This window comes from Cupressus sempervirens, chromosome 7 (genome assembly GCF_028749045.1).
Source record: "Cupressus sempervirens isolate cs-2001-9-10 chromosome 7, ASM2874904v1, whole genome shotgun sequence".
Classification (NCBI taxonomy): domain Eukaryota; kingdom Viridiplantae; phylum Streptophyta; class Pinopsida; order Cupressales; family Cupressaceae; genus Cupressus; species Cupressus sempervirens.
This window is the reverse complement of record NC_143124.1, coordinates 529,221,427-529,245,613: the sequence shown is the minus strand read 5'-3', so window position 1 is coordinate 529,245,613 and position 24,187 is coordinate 529,221,427. Positions and strand designations below refer to the sequence as shown.

The window sequence follows — 24,187 nt, the reverse complement described above, 5'->3', positions numbered from 1 at the left end:
TCATCCTTCAATTTTCTGGGTCTTTCATTTTTTTGCCTTGAAGAATGTGCCTTCACAGATTTTCACATTTTTTCATTGAAAAATGTGTCATGGCATCTCTGACAAACATTTTGCTTGAGCACAACTCAAAATTCAATGGTCAAAATTATGACACTTGGAAGTAGCAGATCATAGCAATTTTTGAATATCGGAATACCAATCAAATTGTTTTGGGTGTTACAAAGCGCCTGACTGTCCTTGGTATTGATCAGGATAGATGGGATCTAAATAATCAAGAGGCAATGATGCTTCTCAAATTATCCATGGCTAATGATCAACTCTCTCAAATTCCATCCGGCAAGACAGCTGCCGAGATATGGGCACATCTCAAAAGTCTTCATGAGACATCTGATAAAAGCAAAGCTTTCTTTTTAAAAAACACTTTGTTTTCTATTGTCATGGATGAGCTCGCTTCACACAAACCTGAATAGGATTCAGGGAATCCATGATCAATTGCTTGCCATCAGTCACAAGATGGAGGAAGAGGACATTTTCGTTATCACTCTTCGGAATTTACCGAAGTCCTATGAGAATTTTATCGAGACTCTCAACATCACATCTTTTGGTGTTGATCTAAAGTTCATTGATCTCTGCACTCTTTTGCTTCAGCAACATTGGTGGAAACAACAGTTCAATAGCAGTTCCACCTCCACCTCCACAAAGAAAGCCTTTGCTGTTAAATTCTTTCAAAAGGATAAAGGCAGGTCTCTGCAATCTTCTCAGCATAAGTCCTCCACTCCAACTTCAGAAGGCTCATAAAGAACATTCAATGCAGCAATTGCAACAAGTTTGGTCACATGAAGGTTGAATGTCAGAAACGCTTAGCTTCACAATCTAAGCAATCAAGTTCACAACTCAAAGAAAACAGTGCAGAACACACTGAGCAGACGGAATCTATCTTTTATGCCTTTGTGGCTAAAAGACCTCCAAAACATGTGAAGTTGTCTGCCTAGTACATTGATTCAAGTGTCTCGTCATTTCACTCATTGTAGACACTAGTTTACTAACTACTAGCCTTATTCGGATTCTGTTATTTTTGGGGGCAAAGAAGAGTACACCATTGTCAACAAAGGCAACATTCAAATTCAATCTGTTGGGAGGAATCCCATTTTCCTCAATGTGTACTACATTCCAAGGATGGAACTAAATCTACTCTCAATCAGCCAATTACTACAACATTCTCCACACTTGGATATCACCTTTAGTTCACATCAGTGTACCATCACTAATTGAGTGCCTCAGTCTACTATTGTAGTGGGCCTTGAGGATCATCATCTTTTCTGACTTACTGATTCTAGTGATTCTCGAGACTTAGCTATGGTTGCTCAGCAATCTTCTATTAGCATGCTTTGGTATCAGCGATATGGGCACTTAAATGTGCATTATCTCTCTCAGCTAGCTTGGAATCAACTTATCTTTGGATCGCCAGAGATTCAAACTCAGCAGCTTGGAATTTGTGATGCATGCCAGGCTAGGAAGCAACATCGCACACCTTTCACTAGCGGCGATTCATGGCGAGCTTCTCAGGTATTTTAACTTGTTCATGCCAATATTTGCGGCCCTATGGCCACTCCTTTTGTTCTTGGGTTCAAGTATTTTCTGTTATTTGTTGATTATTTCAGTAGAAAAATGTGGGTATATTTTCTTAAAAAGAAATCAGATGCATTTATTGTATTTCATAAGTTTATACCTTTAGTTGAAAAAGAGCTTAGTCGTCGGATTCATGCCCTAGAGGTTGGATCTGGATTCGTGCAAATCCGGGTAGGATCCTTGTTTTACACAGTGGATTTGTCTAGATTCGTGGGCCACGAACCCAGACAAATCCACTAAGTAAAACAACAATCCTGCCCGGATTTGCATAAATTCGAGCACAAATCCTCAAGGATCCAATGTGAATCCTCAAGGATCGACAGTTTTAAGTGGGTCTAAGTTATTTAATATGACTTTTTAAAATATTTTTCTTGTTTTGTAATCCTAAGATAAACCTTTTATGCATTATATATACTAAAAACTAAGAGAAATATACATAATTCTAAAACTATATATAGTTTATAACTATATATAGTTTATAACTATATATATATATATATATATATATATATATATATATATATATATATTCAAGAATCCTCCACGAATCCTAATTGGGGAAAAAAATTGTGAATCCAAGGATCCGATTCATGTGCCCGAATCAGATAGGTATCTTAAATCGATAACTAGGAAAAAGAGTCTCAGAAATCTATTATTACTCTTAGATCAAACAATGGGGGAGAATTTTGGTCTAATGAATTCTCTAGCTTCTCGGATACTCATGGCATCAAATACCAGTTAACACTGCAGTTTATCTTTTGAACTGGTCACCCACAGTAGTAGTCAAAGGTAAAACTCCGAAAGAGGCCTGGTCAAGTCGCAAGCCTAGAATCAGTCACTTGAAGGTTTTTGGCTCCCTTGCTTTTGTTTGGATCCCCTATGCGTCATGCGCCAAGTTGGATGCCAAGAGTCAAAAACTCATGCTTGAAGGATACAATAGTCTTCACAAAGCCTACCGCTTGATCGACACTGAGACATCTCATCTCTTGTATAATCGTGATTAGTCTTTGATGAGCAGCAAGGACCATTCATGTCTGTTTCTCCTGAGCCTAATCCAGTAGACCAGCCTATGAAGGCTCAAGATTTGGGAGTTAGGCTTTCATTAGGTCCACCTAATGGGAGGGCTCCGGTAGCTCCTACAGCTCCAGTTATATTAGTGTTCCCTGTACAGACACCTCCAACTTCTCTTGCAGGATCACCTCAATTTGTAGATGCTCCACTTGAGTTTGATCCAAATTCTTCTGATGAGGAACCTGATCACCAAGCATCTCCTCATACTAATGTTGGTCGTTCTCCTCTCCGACCTAAGTGGTGGGCTAAGACACTTGCTGGTCTTCGTCGTAATGAGCTCTTTGATGGGAAAACTGCTCGGAAAAAGAGCAAACCTACAGTCTGTTAACTTTTCTCTTATGGCCAATATTCATAGTGTGTTTGAACCTCAAACATATTCTGAGGCTAAAGGAATTCCAGAGTGGGAAGAAGCCATGATATCTGAACACCAGAGCCTGCTGAAGAATAACACTTGGCTCCTTTCTAATCTTCCACCAGGGAAGAAACTTATTGGTTGCAAATGGGTTTACAAAATCAAATACAAATCTGATGGTACTTTGGATAAGTACAAAGCTTGTTTAGTTGTGAAGGGCTTTTCTCAACGTTGGGGCATTGATTATGATGAGACCTTTGCTTCTACTACAAAGATAGGTACAATCAGATTAGTCCTAGCCATGGCAACACAGTTTGGCTAGAAGCTCCATCAGATGGACGTCAAAGTGCTTTCCTAAATGGTGATCTCCATGAAGAGGTCTACATGATGTAGCCTCCCAGTTTCAAGGTTGTTGGTAAAGACCATCAGGTTCTCAGACAGGTGAAAGCTCTCTATGGCTTGAAGTAGGCCCCTCGGGCATGGTACATAAAAATTGATAAGTACCTCAGTAATCAAGGCTTAAAGAGAAGTTCTTCAGCCTCAAATTTGTACATCAAGACTACTGACCATGACATCATCATTTTGGTTATTTATGTGGATGATTTGATCATTACTGGCAATTCAGCATCTTTGATTCAGGGAATCAAACAGAATTTATGACAATCTTTTGATATGACTGACCTTGGGCTCATGCATTATTGTCTAGGTGTTGAGGTTTGGCAACAGTCTTCTAGTATATTTCATCTCTCAGTCCAAATATGTCAGGGCTCTATTAGAAAATTTTCGTATGCAAGATTACAAGCCTGCATCTACACCCATGGAAAAAGGCCTCAAGTTATTAGCCAAGTCTAATTCTCCTCCCGTTGATGATACTACATGCAAGCAACTAGTAGGCAGCCTCATCTACCTCTCTGCTACTAGGCCTAACATCAACTTCGCAATTAGCTACATATCACGCTTTATGACAGCTCCCAAGGCTAATCATTGGTTGGCCGCAATGCATGTGCTTCGTTATGCGAAGGGCTTCAGATTATGGACTTCTTTACTCTCAAAGTTCTAGTGCTAGCCTCAGTGGGTTCATAGATTCAAATTGGGCAGGCTCTATTCATGATAAAAAGTCACCTTCTGGATATGTGTTCAATTTGGGATCCGGTGCCGTCACATGGACCAGCAAGAAGCAACAGACAATTTCTCTCTCCTTATAGAGGTCGAATATAGAGGGACTGTTAAGGCAGGATGTGAAGTTGTTTGGCTTCGTCGGATGCTTAGGGATATGTAGAGGTCACCACCAGGATAGACTACTCTATTTGTTGATAGCGAAGGCATTATCAAGTTAGCCCGAAATCTAGTCTTCCATGAACGAACCAAGCATGTGGATGTTCACTGTGACTACATTAAACAATTGGTTGAAGACGAGACAATAGATTTACAGTATGTTCCTACCATAGATCAGACTGCAGACATTCTCACCAAGCCTCTTAGTCCTAATAAGTTTGTCAAATTCAGAGGACAACTTGGTGTTGTGGATAGATTAATCATTAGGGGAGGATATTACGATAATAGATAAACGACTATTATTAGTTAATGGTAATTTATTTGTAATCTATTGTAAATATTAGAATGTTTCAAATATTTAGTTAGTTGTAGTTATCTGTTAGCTTTTTTAGCTTTCTTTTAGCTAGAATAAAATGTTTCTATTATTTACGATCGTTTCCTAAGGAAACATCACTTTATTCTTTTGTATATATAGACCTCTTAATCACTATTAATAATAAGCAAATATTTTCCAATTACTTCATAATAGTTTTGTGATTTGGATTTCACTCTTTCTTGGAGAGTTATTTTTGAAAGCTCCTTCATTCACTCAGTAAAACACAACCAACTAAACTCCAAGAAGGCAGATAACTTGTTCATTGTTCATTCAAACTTGAGGCATACAACAGACAAAGAAAATGCTTACCAAAAAGGGGAGGCATGCATTGGGATGTTGAACCAAAGTCTGCAGCGTTGGAAGTGCACTTTGATGCACTTGCAATTGATGATGGTGATCACGAACTAATTAGTGATGTTGAAATTGATCCCAAGACTAAGCCTGAAGCTGCTAGTATTGCTAGTGGCATTGTTTGTGCTTCTAATCACAAAATGATGGTGCTTTTTTCAATATTTTTTATGATATTGGACTGATTATTAATGTTGACTTATTGTTTTTGAACTGAAACAATGATATCGCGGTGTATTTTGGCATATTGTTATGTTATTAAAACTAAATCTATAATATATGTGGTGGTGTATTTTGCTAAGTTGTTTTAATATTAGCATAGTAGTGTATGAACTTATTTGCTACAACATATTTTTACACACACACACACACACATATTTTAGAAAAAATCTTGTACAGACGAACCCAAAATGAACGTGAACCCAACCTAAAAAAATATGAACAAATTTCAAACTTGGATCTCAAACCCACACCCGTACTAGAATCCAAACTAGCGGCTTAGATGGCAAGTATACAGTTCAAAATGAGCTCTTTTATAAAGGTAGAATATTTCTAAAGCCCAACTATAAGTTCAATTTGGTATCATAAGATCTTTTCATGACACTCCTATGGCTGGTCATCCTAGTCTTTTTAACATATACAAGCAAATCAGAGCAAGATTTAGTTGGAAAGGGTTTTAAAATAAAATAATGAAGTTTGTTCGAGAGTGTCCAGCATCCCAAAAGAATAAAACTATGTAAACACGTGTCCTGCTGACCCATTGCAGCCCTTACCGATTCCCAATCGAAAATAAAAATATTTCAATGGACTTTATCACTGGGCTACCCAAAGTGCAAGAGAAGAATTGTATTTATGTTGTAGTTGACTAGTTAACTAAATTTGCCTATTTCTTTGCAAGTTCAGCGGTGTTTACAGAAGCTCAAGTGGCAGATATACTGTTTTTGAGATTGTTAGATTGTATGGTTGCCTCAAAATATAGTAAGAGATGGGGATAGTAAGTATATGAGTTTGTTTTGCAAGAGTTCTTCAGGTTGAGTGGAACAAAACTTACTCTCAGCACTAGCTACCATCCACACACCAATGGTCAAACAAAAATAGTTAAAGGGCAGAAAAAAGCATGGGTGATATGGTTACATTTGAGCGAGTATTTTTGTAACTCCAAATATCATATTTCAATCAAAATGTTTCCATTTATGGCTCTCTATGGGGTTTAATGGACTTATTGTTTGGGGATAGTAGGGTACCTAAGGCTAAGGATTTGTTACACCAAAGCCAAGACACCGTGAAATCCTTGAAAGAAAACCTCCAACAAACCCAAAATTATCGCAAGCAACATGCAGACCCACATAGAGGTGAAAGGTATTTTGAGGTTGGTGGTTTGGTTTATTTGAGACTCTAGCCCTATACGAAATATTCACAAAAAAGTAGAAGCTCGAGCCCAGACTTTATGGTCCATTTTGGATTGCCCAAAGAATTGGAGAGGTGCCAAATGAGTTGTAACTACCAGCAAGTAGCAAGGTACACAATGTTTTTCATCTCCCGTGTTTGAACAAAGCTTTGGGTCAAAATGTAATTCCCTCTTCTCTCTTGCCACCTTCGGATACAGAAGGGAAGTTCATCCTAATTCTAGAAGCCATCATCAAAACCAAGGGGTCCATTCTAAGAAGTGGGTCATTAAAAAGTACCTGGTGAAGTGGAAGAACCTTCCGGTGGATGCAACTTTGGAAAATGAGCAGATTTTGTTGCATTCAATACTGAAATTGCTTGGGCATATATATATATATATATATATATATATATATATATATATATATATATATATTGTTGTGGGGGGGGTTTGGGACGAGAGAGAACTATAATGTCCCCCCTTAGTTCATGAAAATATATTATTATTAATTTTAAGTAAATGCTAAATTGCCCTGTGCATTGAAGGAATTCAAGGCTTTAAGCTTAAAAGAAATCTAAAGAGCTATCGATGTTGTTGTAGTTGTATTAAACAAAAGAGATGAAAGCTCCTTATATAGATTTACAAAGACGATGTTTCTAAAAAAACAATCATGAAGTAAAGATGAAAATAGAAACTACCTAATAAACTAAAGACTAACTAAGATGACCATTAAAGAAACATTATTATATTCTAATACCCTCCCTTGTGGTCACTGTCTAACTGATGTCTTTTGATCACAAATTCTTCAAAACATTTTGCTACTACTAAGATCCTCCTTGGATCTGCAAAATGTTAATGACCAGGAAACCAAATTTCGCACATAAAAGAACAGAGAAGGGTGTCCTCTTCATTAGAAAACTTTGCAACAAGCGACAAGAATATAACACTGACTCTGCCACTGAGATGAGTCTACCACTAACACTCCTAGAATTAGCAAAACATTTGACCAAAAATCATTATAAAATATCCAACCTGATGTTGGATAGAGAAGTTGCTCTTCCTTGAAGACAAAGAGAAACACTGAAAACTACTAGCGCGATTTTGAGGAAAAATTGACACAAACCCTCCGAACTTTGTAGATGGGCATGATGCCCCAAAACATGTTAAGAATGTTAGCTCTTAGTCTATTGAAACATCTATTGTTTAATCTTAGTTGTTGACAAATATATATATATATATATACACACACACACAAAACTGTCATACACTTACATTGCAGATTACCAGTTATGTGAGGATCTTGATTCGTCACTCTTGCATATGATACAAGGTATTGATCTTCTATATTGAAGATATGAATTACATCTGAGATTATTTGCTCTACCACCAATAAGCATCGGATGTTACTATGTCTACACACTGATTGTTATTTGGGTGTTATTATTCTTCATACCGATTGATAATATCAGGCATGGTTTGCAAACTCTCCGAGTACTCCCCAAGTTGCTGAGTACTCTCCATTTTTTTCGCTGGGTGAGTACTCTCAAGTTTAACTCCCGCATTTTTATAGAAAAAAAATTAAGGGTAAAAATGTCGATGCAAGTAAAATGCTGGTCGAAGTGTGTTTTTCACATGCTGTTTTTGCTACAAAACCATGCATTTTCTCTTTCAAGATGACAATATTAAATTTAACACATTTTAAAATTGAATTTTACAAAAATAATATGTTTCATTAAGAGAATTTAATATGTACTCCTTTCTAAGTTGCCGAGATTTTATCGAGTTTTTGTCGAGTTTTCTCCGAGTTTTTGCTGAGTTGAAAATTTTAGGCTTGTTGAGTACTCTCCAAGTCCGAGTTCGCAAACTATGATATCGGGTGTCTTTATTGTTATATACACCGCTTGGCTATCGGTTATCGAACTTGTTTTAACATCACCGATTAGTATCGGGTGAGTTGTGATCAATTCTGAAAAGGTGCATTTATATATATGTTGATGCATGACCACGTAGGGTCATGCCCCTACATGGTTATGTTTCAACATATATATATACTTGTTCTAATTTCTATCTGCAGATCATATCAATCACATTGGCATATTGATCTCACGTTATATTAGAATACTACTTCAATATATATATTGAATATATATTGGATTTACAAAAATCTTTAAGCACACATAAGAAGAAGTGAAGCATTCACATAAGAAATTCAAAGATCTTCTTAATTAAATAATCTCAAGATTGAAAATATAGTTACTTAGTCTCCACCAATAAAGATCTATTAAACTTTACATGGTATCAAAGCTAGGTTGGTAGAGAGACTCTCAAATTTAATCTTGAATCAAAAGTGGCAATACGTCAAATAATGTTAGAGTAGAGGACAGGCTTGAAAGGAACAGCAAATTTCTTTTCTTGGAAAAATTGGATTATTACAATTCATGAAGAATTAGAACTAGAATCTTTTATTGAATCAAACATTTCAATACTTGAAGATGAGGCAAAAAAAGCCACTTGGAAAAGATGAAATAATAAAGCCAGAAAAATCATTATGGATTCAGTAAAAGATCATATTCTTCCTTCCATCTCAAATCTGAAAAAGGCATTTGAAGTATTCAAGACGATTAAGTATACATTTGAAATCAACAACTCAAGTAGATTGATTACATTAAAAAATCAACTGATGAATACAAAAATGAGTAAAGGAAAAACAATCTCATCCTACTTTGGAAAGATTTCCGAAATTAAAAATCATCTATCTTCTATTGGAAGCAAAGTAGAAGATCAAGAACTATCGATAATAGCACTTAGAGGATTACCCATATCTTGGGAAGCATTCATCCAAGTCGTCAGCATACCTTCAATACCAATTTTTAATCAACTAAAAAATGATTGCACATCAGAAGAATCAAGACTAATCTCTCTAGAGGGATCATCTCGAATCAAGAAGGAGAAAATCAAGCTCTCTTCTCAGTCTCTAACAACAAAGGGAAAAAGAGGAAATTCAAAGGAAAGAAATATGACAAATGGAAAGAGAATAATAATTACAAAAGAAATGACTTCTCCAAAGTTAAATGTTATATGTGTGAGAAATTCGGACATACCTTCAAAAATTGTCTAGAAAGGGAAAACAATCTTAGCTTCTTTAGCCGAAATAAAGGAGGATGAAAATCTATTATAATACTCTATGTTATCAAGTGAGATGAAATCAAATGAAAATGTGTGGATAATAGATAGTGGTGCTTCCCAATATATAACAAGAATCAGAGATAAGTTTAAAACTTTTGGAAATTATCTCATTGAAGGAGTCACCATTGGAGACAACTCCACCTATCCAGTTAAAGGAATTGGGACTTGTTCTAGACAACTAAGGACTGGGGTCACACTAGAATTGAAAGATGTTCTCTTTGTACCAGGCATAAAAAGAAATGTAGTATCAATTTCTAGATTACCTGATGAAGGGTTTCAAGTCACCTTCAATGAAGACAAAGTTTTGTACTGGCCTAAAAACACTAATCTAAAAATGCTATCACCATAGGGACTAGAGATGGGACCCTATATAAACTATGCAACATTCAAAAGCAACCTCCTAACCACGAAGTGACAAATTCTAATGAAGTATGGCATAGAAGACTTAGACATATTAGATTTAGTTCACTTCCAAATGTAGAGAAAATCAACACTGGAACACCTAGCCTAAATTCAAAACATATAGGCACCTATAAAGGATGTGCTCTAGGAAAGAACATTCAAAGACCTTTTCCTCCTAGTGAACACAAGTCTAAATCAATTCTGGAACTAGTTCACTCTGACTTATGTGGACCTATGCCAACACTTTCTCTAGGAGGTTAATCTTACTACATAATATTTATTAATGATTTCTCTAGGAAAACTTGGATCTATTTTTTAAAGGTCAAAGAATCAAATGAGGTTCTATCAAAATTTAAAGAATTCAAAGAAATTGTGGAAAATCAAATATCAAAAAGAATTAAAACCCTAATATCAGACGATGGGGGAGAATATACTTATGAAAATTTCAAAGTTTTTGGTACCTCTATTGGGATTAAGAGGGAGTGTACAATACCTTATAATCCTCAATAGAATGGGATAGCAGAAAGAAAAAATAGAACCATTGTTGAAGCAGCAAAAACCATGCTTCATGATCAAAACCTACACTTCTCTTTTTGGGCACAGGCCACCAAAACTATTGTATACATTCAAAACAGATGCCCACACTCAATACTAGAAAACATAACACCTAAAGAAGTATTTACACGAACTAAACCTGACTTAAGTCATCTTAGAATTTTTGGTTGCCCTGTTTATATTCACATACCTAAAGAAAAAAGAACTAAGTTAGAACCATTTGGGAAGAAAGGGATATTTGTTGGGTACAGTGAAAACTCTAAAGGGTATAAAGTCTACGTACCTGGACAAAGATCAGTTGAAGTAAGCAAAGATGTCATATTCGAGTAAAACACTACATTAAAACTATCAACGGGTATAGAAGATGAGCTCATCACAGACTTAGATGAAAATCTACAAACTGAAATGCAGAGGGAGAACATATCAGAAGAGAATGAACTATTACCAGATACAGAAGATAGAGACATCTCTAATATCAAGAAAAGGCCATTATGGGCAAGAAAAATGATTGAAGAGAATAATGTTGAGCCAAATGAAATTTCTAGCAAGAAAACCAAAAACAAATCTTGTTACATTGCATCAGTAACTGAGCTTACTATATCTGAACCATCAACTGTTGAAGAAGCCCTAACTTTTCAAGCTTGGAAAGATGCTATGGTTGAAGAATATCAATCCATACTACAAAATGATGTTTGGGATATTGTACCTAGACCAAAAGACAAATTAGTTGTCTCCTTGTAGTGGTTATACAAAATCAAATATGCTTCAGATGGCAGTATTGAAAAACATAAAGCAAGGTTTATTGCTCGAGGTTTTTCTCAGAAGGCAGGTATTGATTATAAAGAAACTTTTTCCCCTGTTGCTCGATACACTTCGGTTAGAACAATTATTGCAACTGCAGCAACCAAAGGATGGAAGATACATCATATGGATGTCAGGACCGCGTTCCTAAATGGGGTCATTAATGAAGAAGTATATATTGAACAACGTGAAGGTTTTGTTATAAAAGAAAAGAATCTATGTGTAAACTCAAGAAAGCTCTCTATGGGCTCAAACAAGCACCTCGAGCTTGGTATGAAAGGATAGATAGCTACCTCACAAAATTAGGATACTCAAAGAACGAAGTTGATCCTAACATATATTTCAAAATCTCTAATGATGATATGTTAATTCTCGTTTTATATGTTGATGATCTACTGATAACAGGAAATGATCACATAATTAAAAGATGCAAACAAAATCTTGTAGCTAAATTCGAAATGAAGGATCTAAGCCTACTACACTATTTTTTGGGTCTAGAAGTATGTCAAAAGAAAGATCATATCTTTCTAAATCAAGGAAAGTACACTCGGGACATCTTAACTAGATTTGGGATGATGTACGGAAAAACCCTTGCAACTCCAATGGAAAGTAATCTACACAAACTAAAGGAGGAAGTTGTACATTCAAAATCTATTGATCCTACTCTCTACAGACAAATCTTTGGATCACTCATGTATTTGGTAAATACTAGGCCTAATATCTGCTATGCCACAACTGTCTTAAGTCACGTTATGTGTGAACCAAAGAAGATTCATTTAATGGTTGCAAAACATATCTTGAGATATCTACATGGCACTATTGGTCTTGGATTAAAGTACAGAAATGTTGAAATCAAACTTGAAGGTTATACTGATTCTGATTGGGTTGGTTGTTCCATAAATCGCAAAAGTACAACAAGATGTTTTAGTCTTGGGTCACTGATGATATCATAGTTCAATAGAAAACAACCTACAGTTGCTTTGAGCTCCACCGAAGCTTAATAAATGGCAGCCTCCATGGGAGCTCCTGAAGCAGTGTGGCTGAGAAAGCTATTATTTGGATTATTTGGAAAGAAAATAGATCCCACAGTGATTCATTGTGATAACCAAAGCTGAATCAAGCTTTCTACTAATCCGGTCTTTCACAATCGCTCAAAACACATCAAAACTCCATGCCATTATATCAAAGACATGGTTGACAAGAATGTGATCAAGCTGATCTACATCAGCACTAATGATCAAAATGTTAATATTTTCACCAAGCCTCTTTCAAGGATGAAAATAGAGTACTTCAGAGGTAAACTTGGTATGACAAATTTGTAAATACATATGTAAATTTATATATATTCATGAATATTGAAAATTAGATTGTTTGCAAACTTGTAAAATGAAAGATGACGATCTTTCATATGAGTTTAAGGTCACTATTGTAATGTGACGATCTTATCAATAGTTGACCGACCTTTTGACACCAAGAGTGTTTTGATTAAGTAAAAATAGGTTTTAAAAGACCTGAAACCTTTTACAAAGTAACTAACAACAAGAGAAAAGAAGCTTAAAAGAACTACGCATCAGCACCAAAAACAGAACTAACTAAGACCATAAGCCTTAACACAAACAGCAGGAAAAGATAGCTAAAAGAAAGCAAAAAGATAGCATCTTCAATACATCAGCAGCCTAATCTACACGGATATTCATGTTAACCGCAAAGGCCTTCAGATCATCCTTTTCTTTGGCTTCCATGGCCTCAGTCTTCTTAGAGTTAGCCCTGGTTCCTTTGTTGGGACCGTGGTCCTCTTTCAACTCCTTTAAGCCTTGAACTCTCCCTTGTTCCAGTTTGTCCAGCAAAGTGTTAATGTTGTTTGCCACAGTCTTAAGATGGAGCAACTCTGGTCAGCCAGTTTCTTAACTACCTGCTCAGTGTTGACCACTTTGTTATCCATGCCATCCAACCTTTTCTGCAAATCATTCATCGTTTGTTCCATAGCTCTGTTATTGGCTTCCAAGGGTGGTATTCTCTTCATAAGATTCTCAACCTCTTCTACATTACCAATCACCTCAGAAAGTCTATCAAAATGTTGACCAAGAGTTCTCTCACCTCTGGTGGTCCTGCTTAACTGATCAAACTCTCTCCTCATGTCCTGCATCCGCTCCTTTATTCTACTGATATCCCTTTTCATCAGACTTGGATTACCAATGATTCCCTTCCAATACCCCTGTTCATCATAGTCCTTGTTATGAACCAGGTAATCCTCATCCCTTTCCATATTGTCTCTTTCAGTATCCTCGTCCTTAAGACCTTTGTCATCAGCCTTCCCTTGAGAAAGCACATTCTTACCAATATACCAAGAGTGTTAAAGGAAAATGTTATCATTGTTCTTCGGGCCAGATTTTGTCAGACACATTGATAACCATCATGGTTCTTTGGGCTAGATTTTGCCGGAGACCATGAAAATTTATTGTTATGGTTCTTCGGGCCGGATTTTGCTGGACACCAAAATTGATTAGCCACAGTTGAGTGGTATTTAAACTTGTATATATATTTGTTTCAAAACCCTCATTGCTAAAGAGGGAGCGTTAAGAATGTTAGCTCTTACTGTATTGAAACATCTATTGTTTAATCTTAGTAGTTGACAAATATATCTATATATATATACAAAACTGTCATACACTTACATTGCAGATTATTGATTATGTGAGAGTCTTGATTCATCACTCTTGCATATGATACAAGGTATCGATCTTCTATATTGAAGATATGAATTACGTCTAAGATAATTTGCTCTACCAAAATTGATTAGCCATAGTTGAGTGCTATTTAAACTTGTATATATATTTGTTTCAAAACCCTCATTGCTAAAGAGGGAGCGTTAAGAATGTTAGCTCTTAGTGTATTGAAACATCTATTGTTTAATCTTAGTAGTTGACAAATATATCTATATATATATATACAAAACTGTCATACACTTACATTGCAGATTATTGATTATGTGAGAGTCTTGATTCATCACTCTTGCATATGATACAAGGTATCGATCTTCTATATTGAAGATATGAATTACGTCTAAGATAATTTGCTCTACCACCAATAAGAATCAGGTGTTACTATGTGTACACATTGATTGTTAATCGAGCGTTATCATGCTTCATAACAATTGATAATATCGGGTGTCTTTATTGTTACATACACCACTTGGTTTTCGGTTATCAGACTTGTTTTATCACCACCGATTAGTATCAAGTGACTTGTGATTAATTTTGAAAAGGTGCAATTATATATATGTTGAGGCATGACCACATAGGGTCATGCCCCTACATGGTTATGTTTCAACCAAGGTTGCATGGGTACTCGTACCCACACCCCTGGTACTCGTACCCACCGAGTACCCACATACCCAAGTACCGGGTACACGTATCCCACGTATCGGGTACTTGGTGGAGAGCATCATAGCTAAGGACCTTGATTAAGATTCTGATTTTTTTTTTGGTTTTTTATTTTTGTATTAGCTTGTTTTTTATCAAACTTAATTCAATACCAAATCAGTTTGAAACTCTGATACTCATTAACAATAAACTTTATCACTATTCAAGTCATAAGTTTATCAATTGCAATATGTCATTGTTATATGATTTAGGATCCTCTTGTTCATGTTTAAAGTCTGCCTTCTTTGTTATGCATCTAAGCATTTATCATGTATTATTATTTCAAACATATAGCAAATCTGAAATTGAAAACAATACATTACATTTGCAAACTTTATCACTGTTCTTGTTTTGAAAAACCATTGTCATGACTCATAATTTCAGATTTTTTATAAATATAAAGGTATAATTTTTAAATAAGTTTGACATACCCAAGTAACTCTGTCCCCTATTATGAAAAATACTTTAAACATTAAACATTCAGCAATAGCATATATATATATATATATATATATATATATATATATATATATATATATATATATATATATATATATATATATATTTCAAATTTCTTGTTTTGAATGCTCAATGTCATGACTCATGACATATATTTTGATTTTTATATTTTTTATAAAATATTAATTATATAGAAAAAATAGGCATACACACGTACCCCCGTCCCCTATTTTGAAAAATATGCGTACCCGTACCCGTTCCTGTTCCCGTACCCACGTACCCGTGCAACCTTGGTTTCAACATATATATATACTTGTTCTAATTTCTATCTACGGATCATATCAATCATATTGGCATATTGATCTCAAGTTATATCAGAATACTACTTCAATATATATATTGAATATAGATTGAATTTAAAATAATCTTTAAGCACACATAAGAAGTCAAGCATTCACATAAGAAACTCAAAGATCTTCTGATTTAAATAATCTCAAGACTGAAAATATAATTACTTAGTCTCCACCAATAAAGATCTATTAAACCTTACAAAACAGATTGGAAAAAGGCACGATTTTTTTAGGAGAAAAAACGAACACAATTTTTGAGGTGAAAAATAAATCAAAACACAACATGATTTTTGCAGTGACAAATCAATCAAAACCAAACAATACAAAGCTTCATTTTTTAGGAAAAATGGTAAAACCCACCAGATAATTTTTGAGGAAAAAATTATAAACTCTCAAAGGAATCCCACACAACTTTGTGAACTATAGAATAAAAAAAATTCAAGGGAAAAAATTATGAAAACCCATTAGAAAAAAAATAGGGAAAAATTTATGAAAACCCATCAAAAAATTTTAAGGGCGGCAAAACATGAGACTTTGCATGGTAAACTAGCACGTGCAAGCAACATGCAAGTACATGCAACCCTCAAAAATCAAAGACTTTGCTGCAACCAAGAAATCCCGGGATCAAAACCCATAACCAAGATTGCAATTTCCAGCAAAAATCCTTGAAAACAAACCACAAAAGCTTCATAAAATACCTCTAACAATTTTTATTTCTAAAACTCGGAAAACAAATTTCTCAAAAAAAAATCCAAGTCAAAAGAGGCTAAAATATTTTTTAAAAAATCCACCAAATTTTATGAAATCCCATCGACCTACTTTTATACCATGTTCTGGTAAATCGTTGTTGTTGTAGTTGTATTAAACAAAGGAAATGAAAGCTCCTTATATAGATTTACAAAGACGATGTTTCTACAAGAAACAATTGTGAAGTAAAGACGAAAAATAGAAACCGCCAAACAAAGTAAAGACCAACTAAGATGACCCTTAAAGAAACATTATAATATTCTAATAAAAAGGAGTAAAAGGAATGGAATTGTTGCATGGAGACTGGGAAAACTGCAGGTTGCAGAGCTTTTTTAGCTTCTAAAGAATGACCAATCTTCAGAGATGAGAGATGCTCTCAAGATAATTAGCCATTCAGAAATAATTAGCTTTTATTGTTGTTGAAATAAAATGAAATGTAAGTTGAGTTTCAAATTCACGACTTGTTTGGAGGAGAATCAAAGCCTGGAGATGTGTGTTATTTGGAAAATTCCATGTTTAGTGGACTCAAAACAATTCTTTATAAAAGAAATTAAAAAAACATTGATATAAGATTTGTCTATGCAGCCTTAACATTTGGTATACTAGCCATCGACACATAATATAATAGGAACTGGAGAGACTTTCCATTGCAGGTGTGGTGTTTCATTGAAGGGAATTCATACAGATTAACCAAGATATAAGTGGATTGTTTAATGAATAAAGAGATACATGGTAAGGCAAGACAATGGCAACCATAGAGCAATGCTTTTAGTGACTCAGAAATGGAAGATATTGGGTGTGATTTTATCAAAGTTCCATTGAGTTTTCTGTATTGGTTAATGACCGTGGGAGTTGGTTTTAGCAGGAAGACTTTATTGGGCACGGGGCACTCCTGGAGTCTGAAGAAAGAAGAAACACTAGGAGTGGACTGAAAGCTGCATTCTTGCGATCTGAGATATATTGGAACTATTGTGGTGTGTGTGTACTAAACTGGAAGCTTGTGGGTGAGGTAATGAGGAGAGTTGGTTGTTGAAGTCAACAACTTTACTAACTGAAAGATATTTAAGGACTGGTCTGGGTTTAATTTATCGACTACAAGCTAGTATTGAGCACTTGCTGAGACAGTGTTTTGCAAGCAACCAGGGTACCCCACTCTCAATCGTTGTAGAAGTTTGATTGCTGGTCCAAGATTCCTGTCATAAGGGGTGAAACACAACTACTAGTTCCAGGTGCATCTATTTTTGACATCCCATGTAGTGGTGATCAAGTTGTTAGAATGGAAATGGACTTAAGATGCATCTGTTTTATTTATTACCTTATCTCATAGATCTGTAGTTAATCTTAGAGACAATTAAATCATTTTCAGACTCTGTTTAACTTCAGAATTAAGCATTGGAAGTTTGTCTACTGTCATCAATTCATGCTACTGTAGTTCATTCACTATGTAGCAAGCTTTGAAGTTTGTCCCTTAGACAGTTACATGGTTTGTGTTTAAATTTCTGTTGTCCAATACCCAGTGCACCTTAAATTCAATTCAAGTGAGGATATCTGCCTATAAAAGGAAACAAAAACCGCCAGTAAATGTTTCCTATTGATTTTAATAAGGAAGATAGCTTCTTACATAGGATTACACTGCACTCTGGTTATAAAAGCCTCTTCCATGTGTGTATGCGGATAGGGAGATATACAAAGAAGACAATAATAACTTGTGTATGCAGATCGGGAGATATAAAAGTCTCTTCAGTGCATCTTGTGTTTCAAATACATGAAAGCTTGTACACTTGACTTATACTAAAATGTCTTGATTTTCTATTTGACAAAACGATAATTTTTATCATATTGTTGGTATATTAAAAGAATTCAAACCACTGACTAGAATATCATCAACTTTTAAGAATATATCCAAATTTCTTATCTAAGGAGATGCCCCAAAAATGTCAAGAAAGAGTATTTGTTTAATTGAATCTGAAATAATAGAATTGCAGTTCTAGATAAATTGAAAATGCAAAAAATGGACCAACAAATGTGATAAAATGAAATTTTACCTGTAGAGCAACTTGAGTAGCATTTTCTGCAGCAAAGAGAATAACGCCAGCACAGTCCTGAGAAATCAAAAAGAGTACTTAGAAATGTCATTTGGCCCAACAAAATAAAATACTGAAAATAAAACAAAATGAAGTTACCTTCTTAGACTAGAACTAATCACAATGATGCAAATATTTTTCACACAGATTACTTATTGCCATTTAGAAGTCTACCATGTTCTACATAACTGGCCTCTTTATTTAGTAGCTTCAGAACAATAAGATAGAACTCAAAATAAACAAGAATCGATATGTAAAGCAATCTCCAGAGCACATGACCACTGAATGATGATTTTGATGCTGCAATGGATCCTTTTCCTTATCGTTCATTGATTTGTTTTCCCAACTTTTCTTTAGCAGAATAGCTTGTTATGTATAGAGATTGAAAAGTGGATTGGATGTTCTTTCCAATTCAATGATGATTGGTGTCTGCTCAGGCCCCAGGGATGTATCCCTCGCAATAGTTCATCATGGAAGGCTGCCTTAAAACTTCTTGAATATTGATCTAACTATGATGTCTTTGGGTTCCTTCTCTTTTTATTGTTATTTCTCTTAATAAAACTTGCAAAAAATAACTTTATCCTTGTCTCTTGTACAGCAGATACTAAATGTATGTACTATGTTTCAATTGTCCTTTTCCCCAATTAGCTTGGACTTTAACCTATACAGATAACAATTAATTAACTCCTAAATTGATTATGAACTGATATGCATAAAACATATTCATATACTAATGTTGGGAATTCGAGTACTAGCAACAAAATTTTATGTAAAGGGAACATTGATAGCTCAAGATATCAATGGTAGTTATAAGAAGCTACAGCAGCATCTGTACTTGAAAATTGGGAATGGAAAAATTGCGAAATTCTAGGAGGGTGGCTGGAACAGGAATCCTAAACTGACTAACACAGACCTTCAAGTTCTGCAGACATGCCTTCAAGGCAAGAACCATAACAAAGCTGGGGGTCATCTCTCCTACTTATGCCCTGCACAGCAGTATATGAAGGAACAAGATGGACCCAAACAAGATTACTATACAGCAAGTGATTTTGCTTCAGGGCCTACATGCTCACTGGCCAATTCGTATTCCAGGTGCAAATGATTAAATAAGATTAATCAATACAATCATACCAACACAACATACACCAACTTTTTCATATTCGGCTATGCCATCCCCTTCCACTCAACCAAAAAAATATGCTTTCCAGGGAAACACATGCAACATTCTAGGATGCACAAAACCAAAATTCTTCTAGACGACTTTGCAAGAAGTTTCAAATTTATAACATAAGATTATCTTGCATAAAGCAGTTTTGTGGGAGCAAGTGAATTGCTAAACTGCCTCAGAATTGAGGAAACTGCAAAGCACCTTATACTTGAACCCAAACTTGCCAAAAATGTCTACATATTGTGCCTCCATCTCTAGCTGAAATTGAAACAAACTAATACTATGAAGATTAAAAAAGAATTTGAGGATATACTTACCACATGAGAATCCCAAAGTTTAACCACAAGTTACCTCCGGGTCATACCATTTGGTATATACAGAAAATGCATAACAGAATATTTGACAACGTCATAAACTTTAGGAAGACTCTTCTTCAAATGATCAAAAACCAAATTATTCCTATGACCTACAGTTGCATTAACAGAAAGCAGGAAAACTCTTCTATGGACATCAATGACTTCATTATTACTACAAGTAGGGAATACATGGGCAATGCACAACTAGCTGCTTCCTGTTAAACCTAGAATCAGTGGATGCAAGGACAACCTTAGATCCTATTCGAGACATTGTACAGTTGCCAACCTGCAGTTTAAATTGCATTGCTTCTAGGGGGAGTCAAAATAGTAAAGGTAATGAAACTGGGCTAACTCCATATCAAAGGTGATTCTATGCTAATCATCAGTCAGATTAAAAACAAGCTCTTAAAACAAGACATCATATTTGAAAACACACCTCTTTGGAAATAATGCAGCCATCACAAGTTAAATTCCAACATTAAGTAAGAAGCGCAAGAAAAATTGTTGATTGCCTAGCCAACAAAGCAATTAAACTCAAGATTTGCAATAGACAAGTTTGGCTCTCACAGCTATCATAGTTACCAAGGTCAGCCCAAAGCATAAACAAAGAGGCTGGCTCTTGTGAGACTAACCAATTCTAGAATAATTTAGGATTCACATCATGATGTTAACATTCAGTCTGTAACAATCATGCTACAAGACTCAAAATCAGCTCAGACTCAGCAATCTGATTTTTGACTTGTACTCAGACTTGGTAAGGATTGACAAAATGAAAAACCAAATAAATTGAAAGATTTTTTAGGATTTGAATTTTTTTCATCCATCATTTAATAAATTAACCTTATAGAAATAATAATTTCTACACAGATTTATATTGATCATATAAGTATAAATGCAAATTTTAGGCTTTAGCTGAAGGAAATAAGTTAAACTAAATAACACATTAGAAATACTGATAGTGTGATACGTCTAAAATATTCATTGATCAAAACATCTATTAAAATAAAAGCTAAAGCCTAGAAGACTAAGTCTTAGAGTAACCTATATAAATGACCAAAGATAGGTCCATATGTCTGTATCGTAGGCTCAACCACAGTGACATCCACATCATCCTCAAAAACCTACGATGGGTCTCCTTGTGTTGTAGCCTCCTTTGCCATCTACCTTTGCCTCTCGATCCACCCAATCAACCCATTCCAAGTACTCATTATTGAACACATGATCATCAACCTTAGAATTCTACTCTACTCATAGATCATCCTCCTCTAAAGTGATAGAAGATGTGTCAGTGCCCAAGATCTATGTGACTATTAAGATAATATCTTATACTTTCTATAATAGTCAACTACTTGTCTGTAGTCCGTCTTTCAGTCTAGATAGGAATGTTTCCTATCCTGTCTCTTTTTTCTTCAGTCCAGATAGGAATGTTTCCTATCCTGTCTCTAGTTTTGTTTCTAATTCCGTCTTCAGTCTACGTTGTTTCTTTTAGAAACAATGTCCTTGTAATTCTTTATAAGGAACACATTTGTTCCTCTGTTAATCAATGAATCATCCGGAAATCCGTTAATCTGCCAACTCTTCTTGAATCTTGTAACATGGTATCAGAGCTATTACTTAAATTTTTTCGAAAAAATTTATAATTTCTTCGTGAAATTATTTGTTTAATTTTTTTCAAAATTATTTCTGTTGAATTTCTCTAAAACCTGCTTAGGGTTTTCGGCCTAGAGAAATTCTTGAACTCGGGTCTGCCTGTGTTTGTTCAACACACTCTAGCCCCATTCGTCCATGCACATCGATCCTTGAAGAAAAATCTGCCATTTTTTATCAAGAAATCTTAAGTTTTTTCAAGCTTTTTTCAGCTAGGGCCGTTTCTTTTCAAAACCCTAATTTTTGGGGTCGAAAAAATATTTTGTTTAGAGATTCTTGGTGGGTTTTTTGAGAACTCAACTGGGTTGTCCGTTTTTTTTGGGTGCCTAGATTTTTGTGCCTCGATTTTCGAGCCAGCAGATCCAGAAAACGACAGCAGATTCCTTCTGGGTTTTTCGAGCTCTCTTCTAAGTCATTCTCTGATTCTTCTGGGTCTTTCGTATTTTTGCCTCGAAGAACGTGCCTTCACAAATTTTCACAGTTTTTCATTGAAAAATGTGCCATGGCATCTCTGACAAATATTCTGCTCGAACATAATTCCAAATTCAATGGTTGCAATTATGGAACCTGGAAGCAGCGCATCATCGCAATCTTCAAATATCGCAACACCGCTCAACTTGTTCTGGGTGTTACGCAGCGTCCGACTTCTCTGGGTCCTGATCAAGGCGAAGCTGCATTTTTTGCCTTCTGAATTTGTTTCTGTTTTTCATGGGTTTGTTGATTTTCTCCTCAAAAATCATTTCAAGTTGTCTGTAATACGCAAGGTTGCGTGAGATTCTGGGTTTTACCGTTTTTTCCACAAAAACGAAGTTTTGTAAATGCAACCTATTTTGAGTCATAGCACTCTTCTGGAAAAGCTTCTTGGTTTCAACATTCTGTAGATCCAGGGAGGGTCTCAATTATCACAGAATGTTCCGAAATCCGTACGTTGACCATTAAGGGAGGGTATTAAGATAATATCTTATACTTTCTATAATAGTCAACTACTTGTCTGTAGTCCGTCTTTCAGTCTAGATAGGAATGTTTCCTATCCTGTCTCTTTTTTCTTCAGTCCAGATAGGAATGTTTCCTATCCTGTCTCTAGTTTTGTTTCTAATTCCGTCTTCAGTCTACGTTGTTTCTTTTAGAAACAACGTCCTTGTAATTCTTTATAAGGAACACATTTGTTCCTCTGTTAATCAATGAATCATCCGGAAATCCGTTAATTTGCCAACTCTTCTTGAATCTTGTAACAGTGACAAAGGCAAAGGTTGTAGGGAACACACACAAGATTATTCAACCTTTTCATCAACTTTTTTCTCTTTTTCAAGTGTATATGTTTCGGTTGTGCTCGCATTGTGAAGCATTGCATGGTTGGCTCAAGATAGTAACAGCAATCCTCTATAGATTTCGTACCTTAGCATCAAACATCGCCCACGTGCATCTAAAACAAGAAAAATTAAAAATCAATTCTATTCTATAACTCTGGTTTTATCAACGATAAATGATAATAGAATAAGAGATAAACAAGTTTAAGATTTAAATTTAAATTATGCCCTGAACAGATTTTTACCTTGAATCATTTGTGTCCAGTTTTGCTTGCATATGTCTCGTGAGAAGAAGTCTCCTTGTAAATTCCTAAACACTTCTACCTCACGAACAATGTTGGTCCAAGTATCATCCTTCAACATCTCCAACTTGGAGCAATATTGTCCATGAGATAGAAATGTTTAGGAATTTCCAAGGAGACTTCTTCTCACAAGACATATGCAAGGTAAAAATCTATTCAGGGCATAATTTGAAATTTAAATCTTGAACTTGTCTATCTCTAATTCTATTTCCATTTTTATGTTGGTAAAATCAAAGTTATAGAATAGATGTCCCTCAAAAAATCAAGTTGGACATGGCGAATCTTCATGTTTTGTTGCTCATTCTTGTGCACTGCTGCTGCTGCATAAACTTTAACCATTTTACTTGCATGTTTTAATTTGTCATTATTTACAAATGATTTGCAAATCAGAAACCAATAGTACAAAGAAAGGAACTCAAACGAGGAAGAATGTTGCAGAAGCATATGAAATTTTAATGCCCCCTTCTACCAAATAAAAACAGAAGGCATACTGTGCACACTCAGGAAGAGGGAGAAGGATCAGTGAGATCTCTCTAATTCTTCTCCAACAATTCTCTATAATCCCCGTCATCTTTCACTTTGTTCCCTGCTTCAGAGAAATCTCACTAATCCTTTTCCCTCTCCCTAAGTGTGCATAGTATGCCTTCCGTCTTTATTTGGTAGGAGGGGTGTTAATTATCGCATATGCTTCTGTCGTGCTCTTCCTCCTTTCAGTTCCTTCTTTGTACTATTGGTTTCAAATTTGCAAATCAAAAACCAATAGTACAAACAATAGTATCTAAAATACATCATTATCACAAACACGTATTGCAATCAGAACCAATCAAATAATGATTTTCTTCAAAACAAGTAATGCAATCAGAAACCAATAGTACAACTACATACAATAGTATCTAAAAATACATCATTATCTTTCACAGTCTCTCTAACTAATTTTTGCTACTGCTCCCTTCTTGGATTACT

The 24,187-nt window shown here is 35.3% G+C and overlaps 1 protein-coding gene across 1 annotated transcript in view; it reads right to left on the bottom strand.

Annotated features, from left to right (window-relative positions):
- The window catches only part of IVD (isovaleryl-CoA-dehydrogenase), a 155,485-nt gene that overhangs the window by 11,684 nt on the left and 119,614 nt on the right, over positions 1-24,187 (bottom strand). The window contains exon 14 of the mRNA XM_089791891.1: positions 18,406-18,462. Coding sequence (XP_089648017.1) covers positions 18,406-18,462 — 57 coding nt within the window. The remainder of the gene's footprint in view (positions 1-18,405; positions 18,463-24,187) is intronic.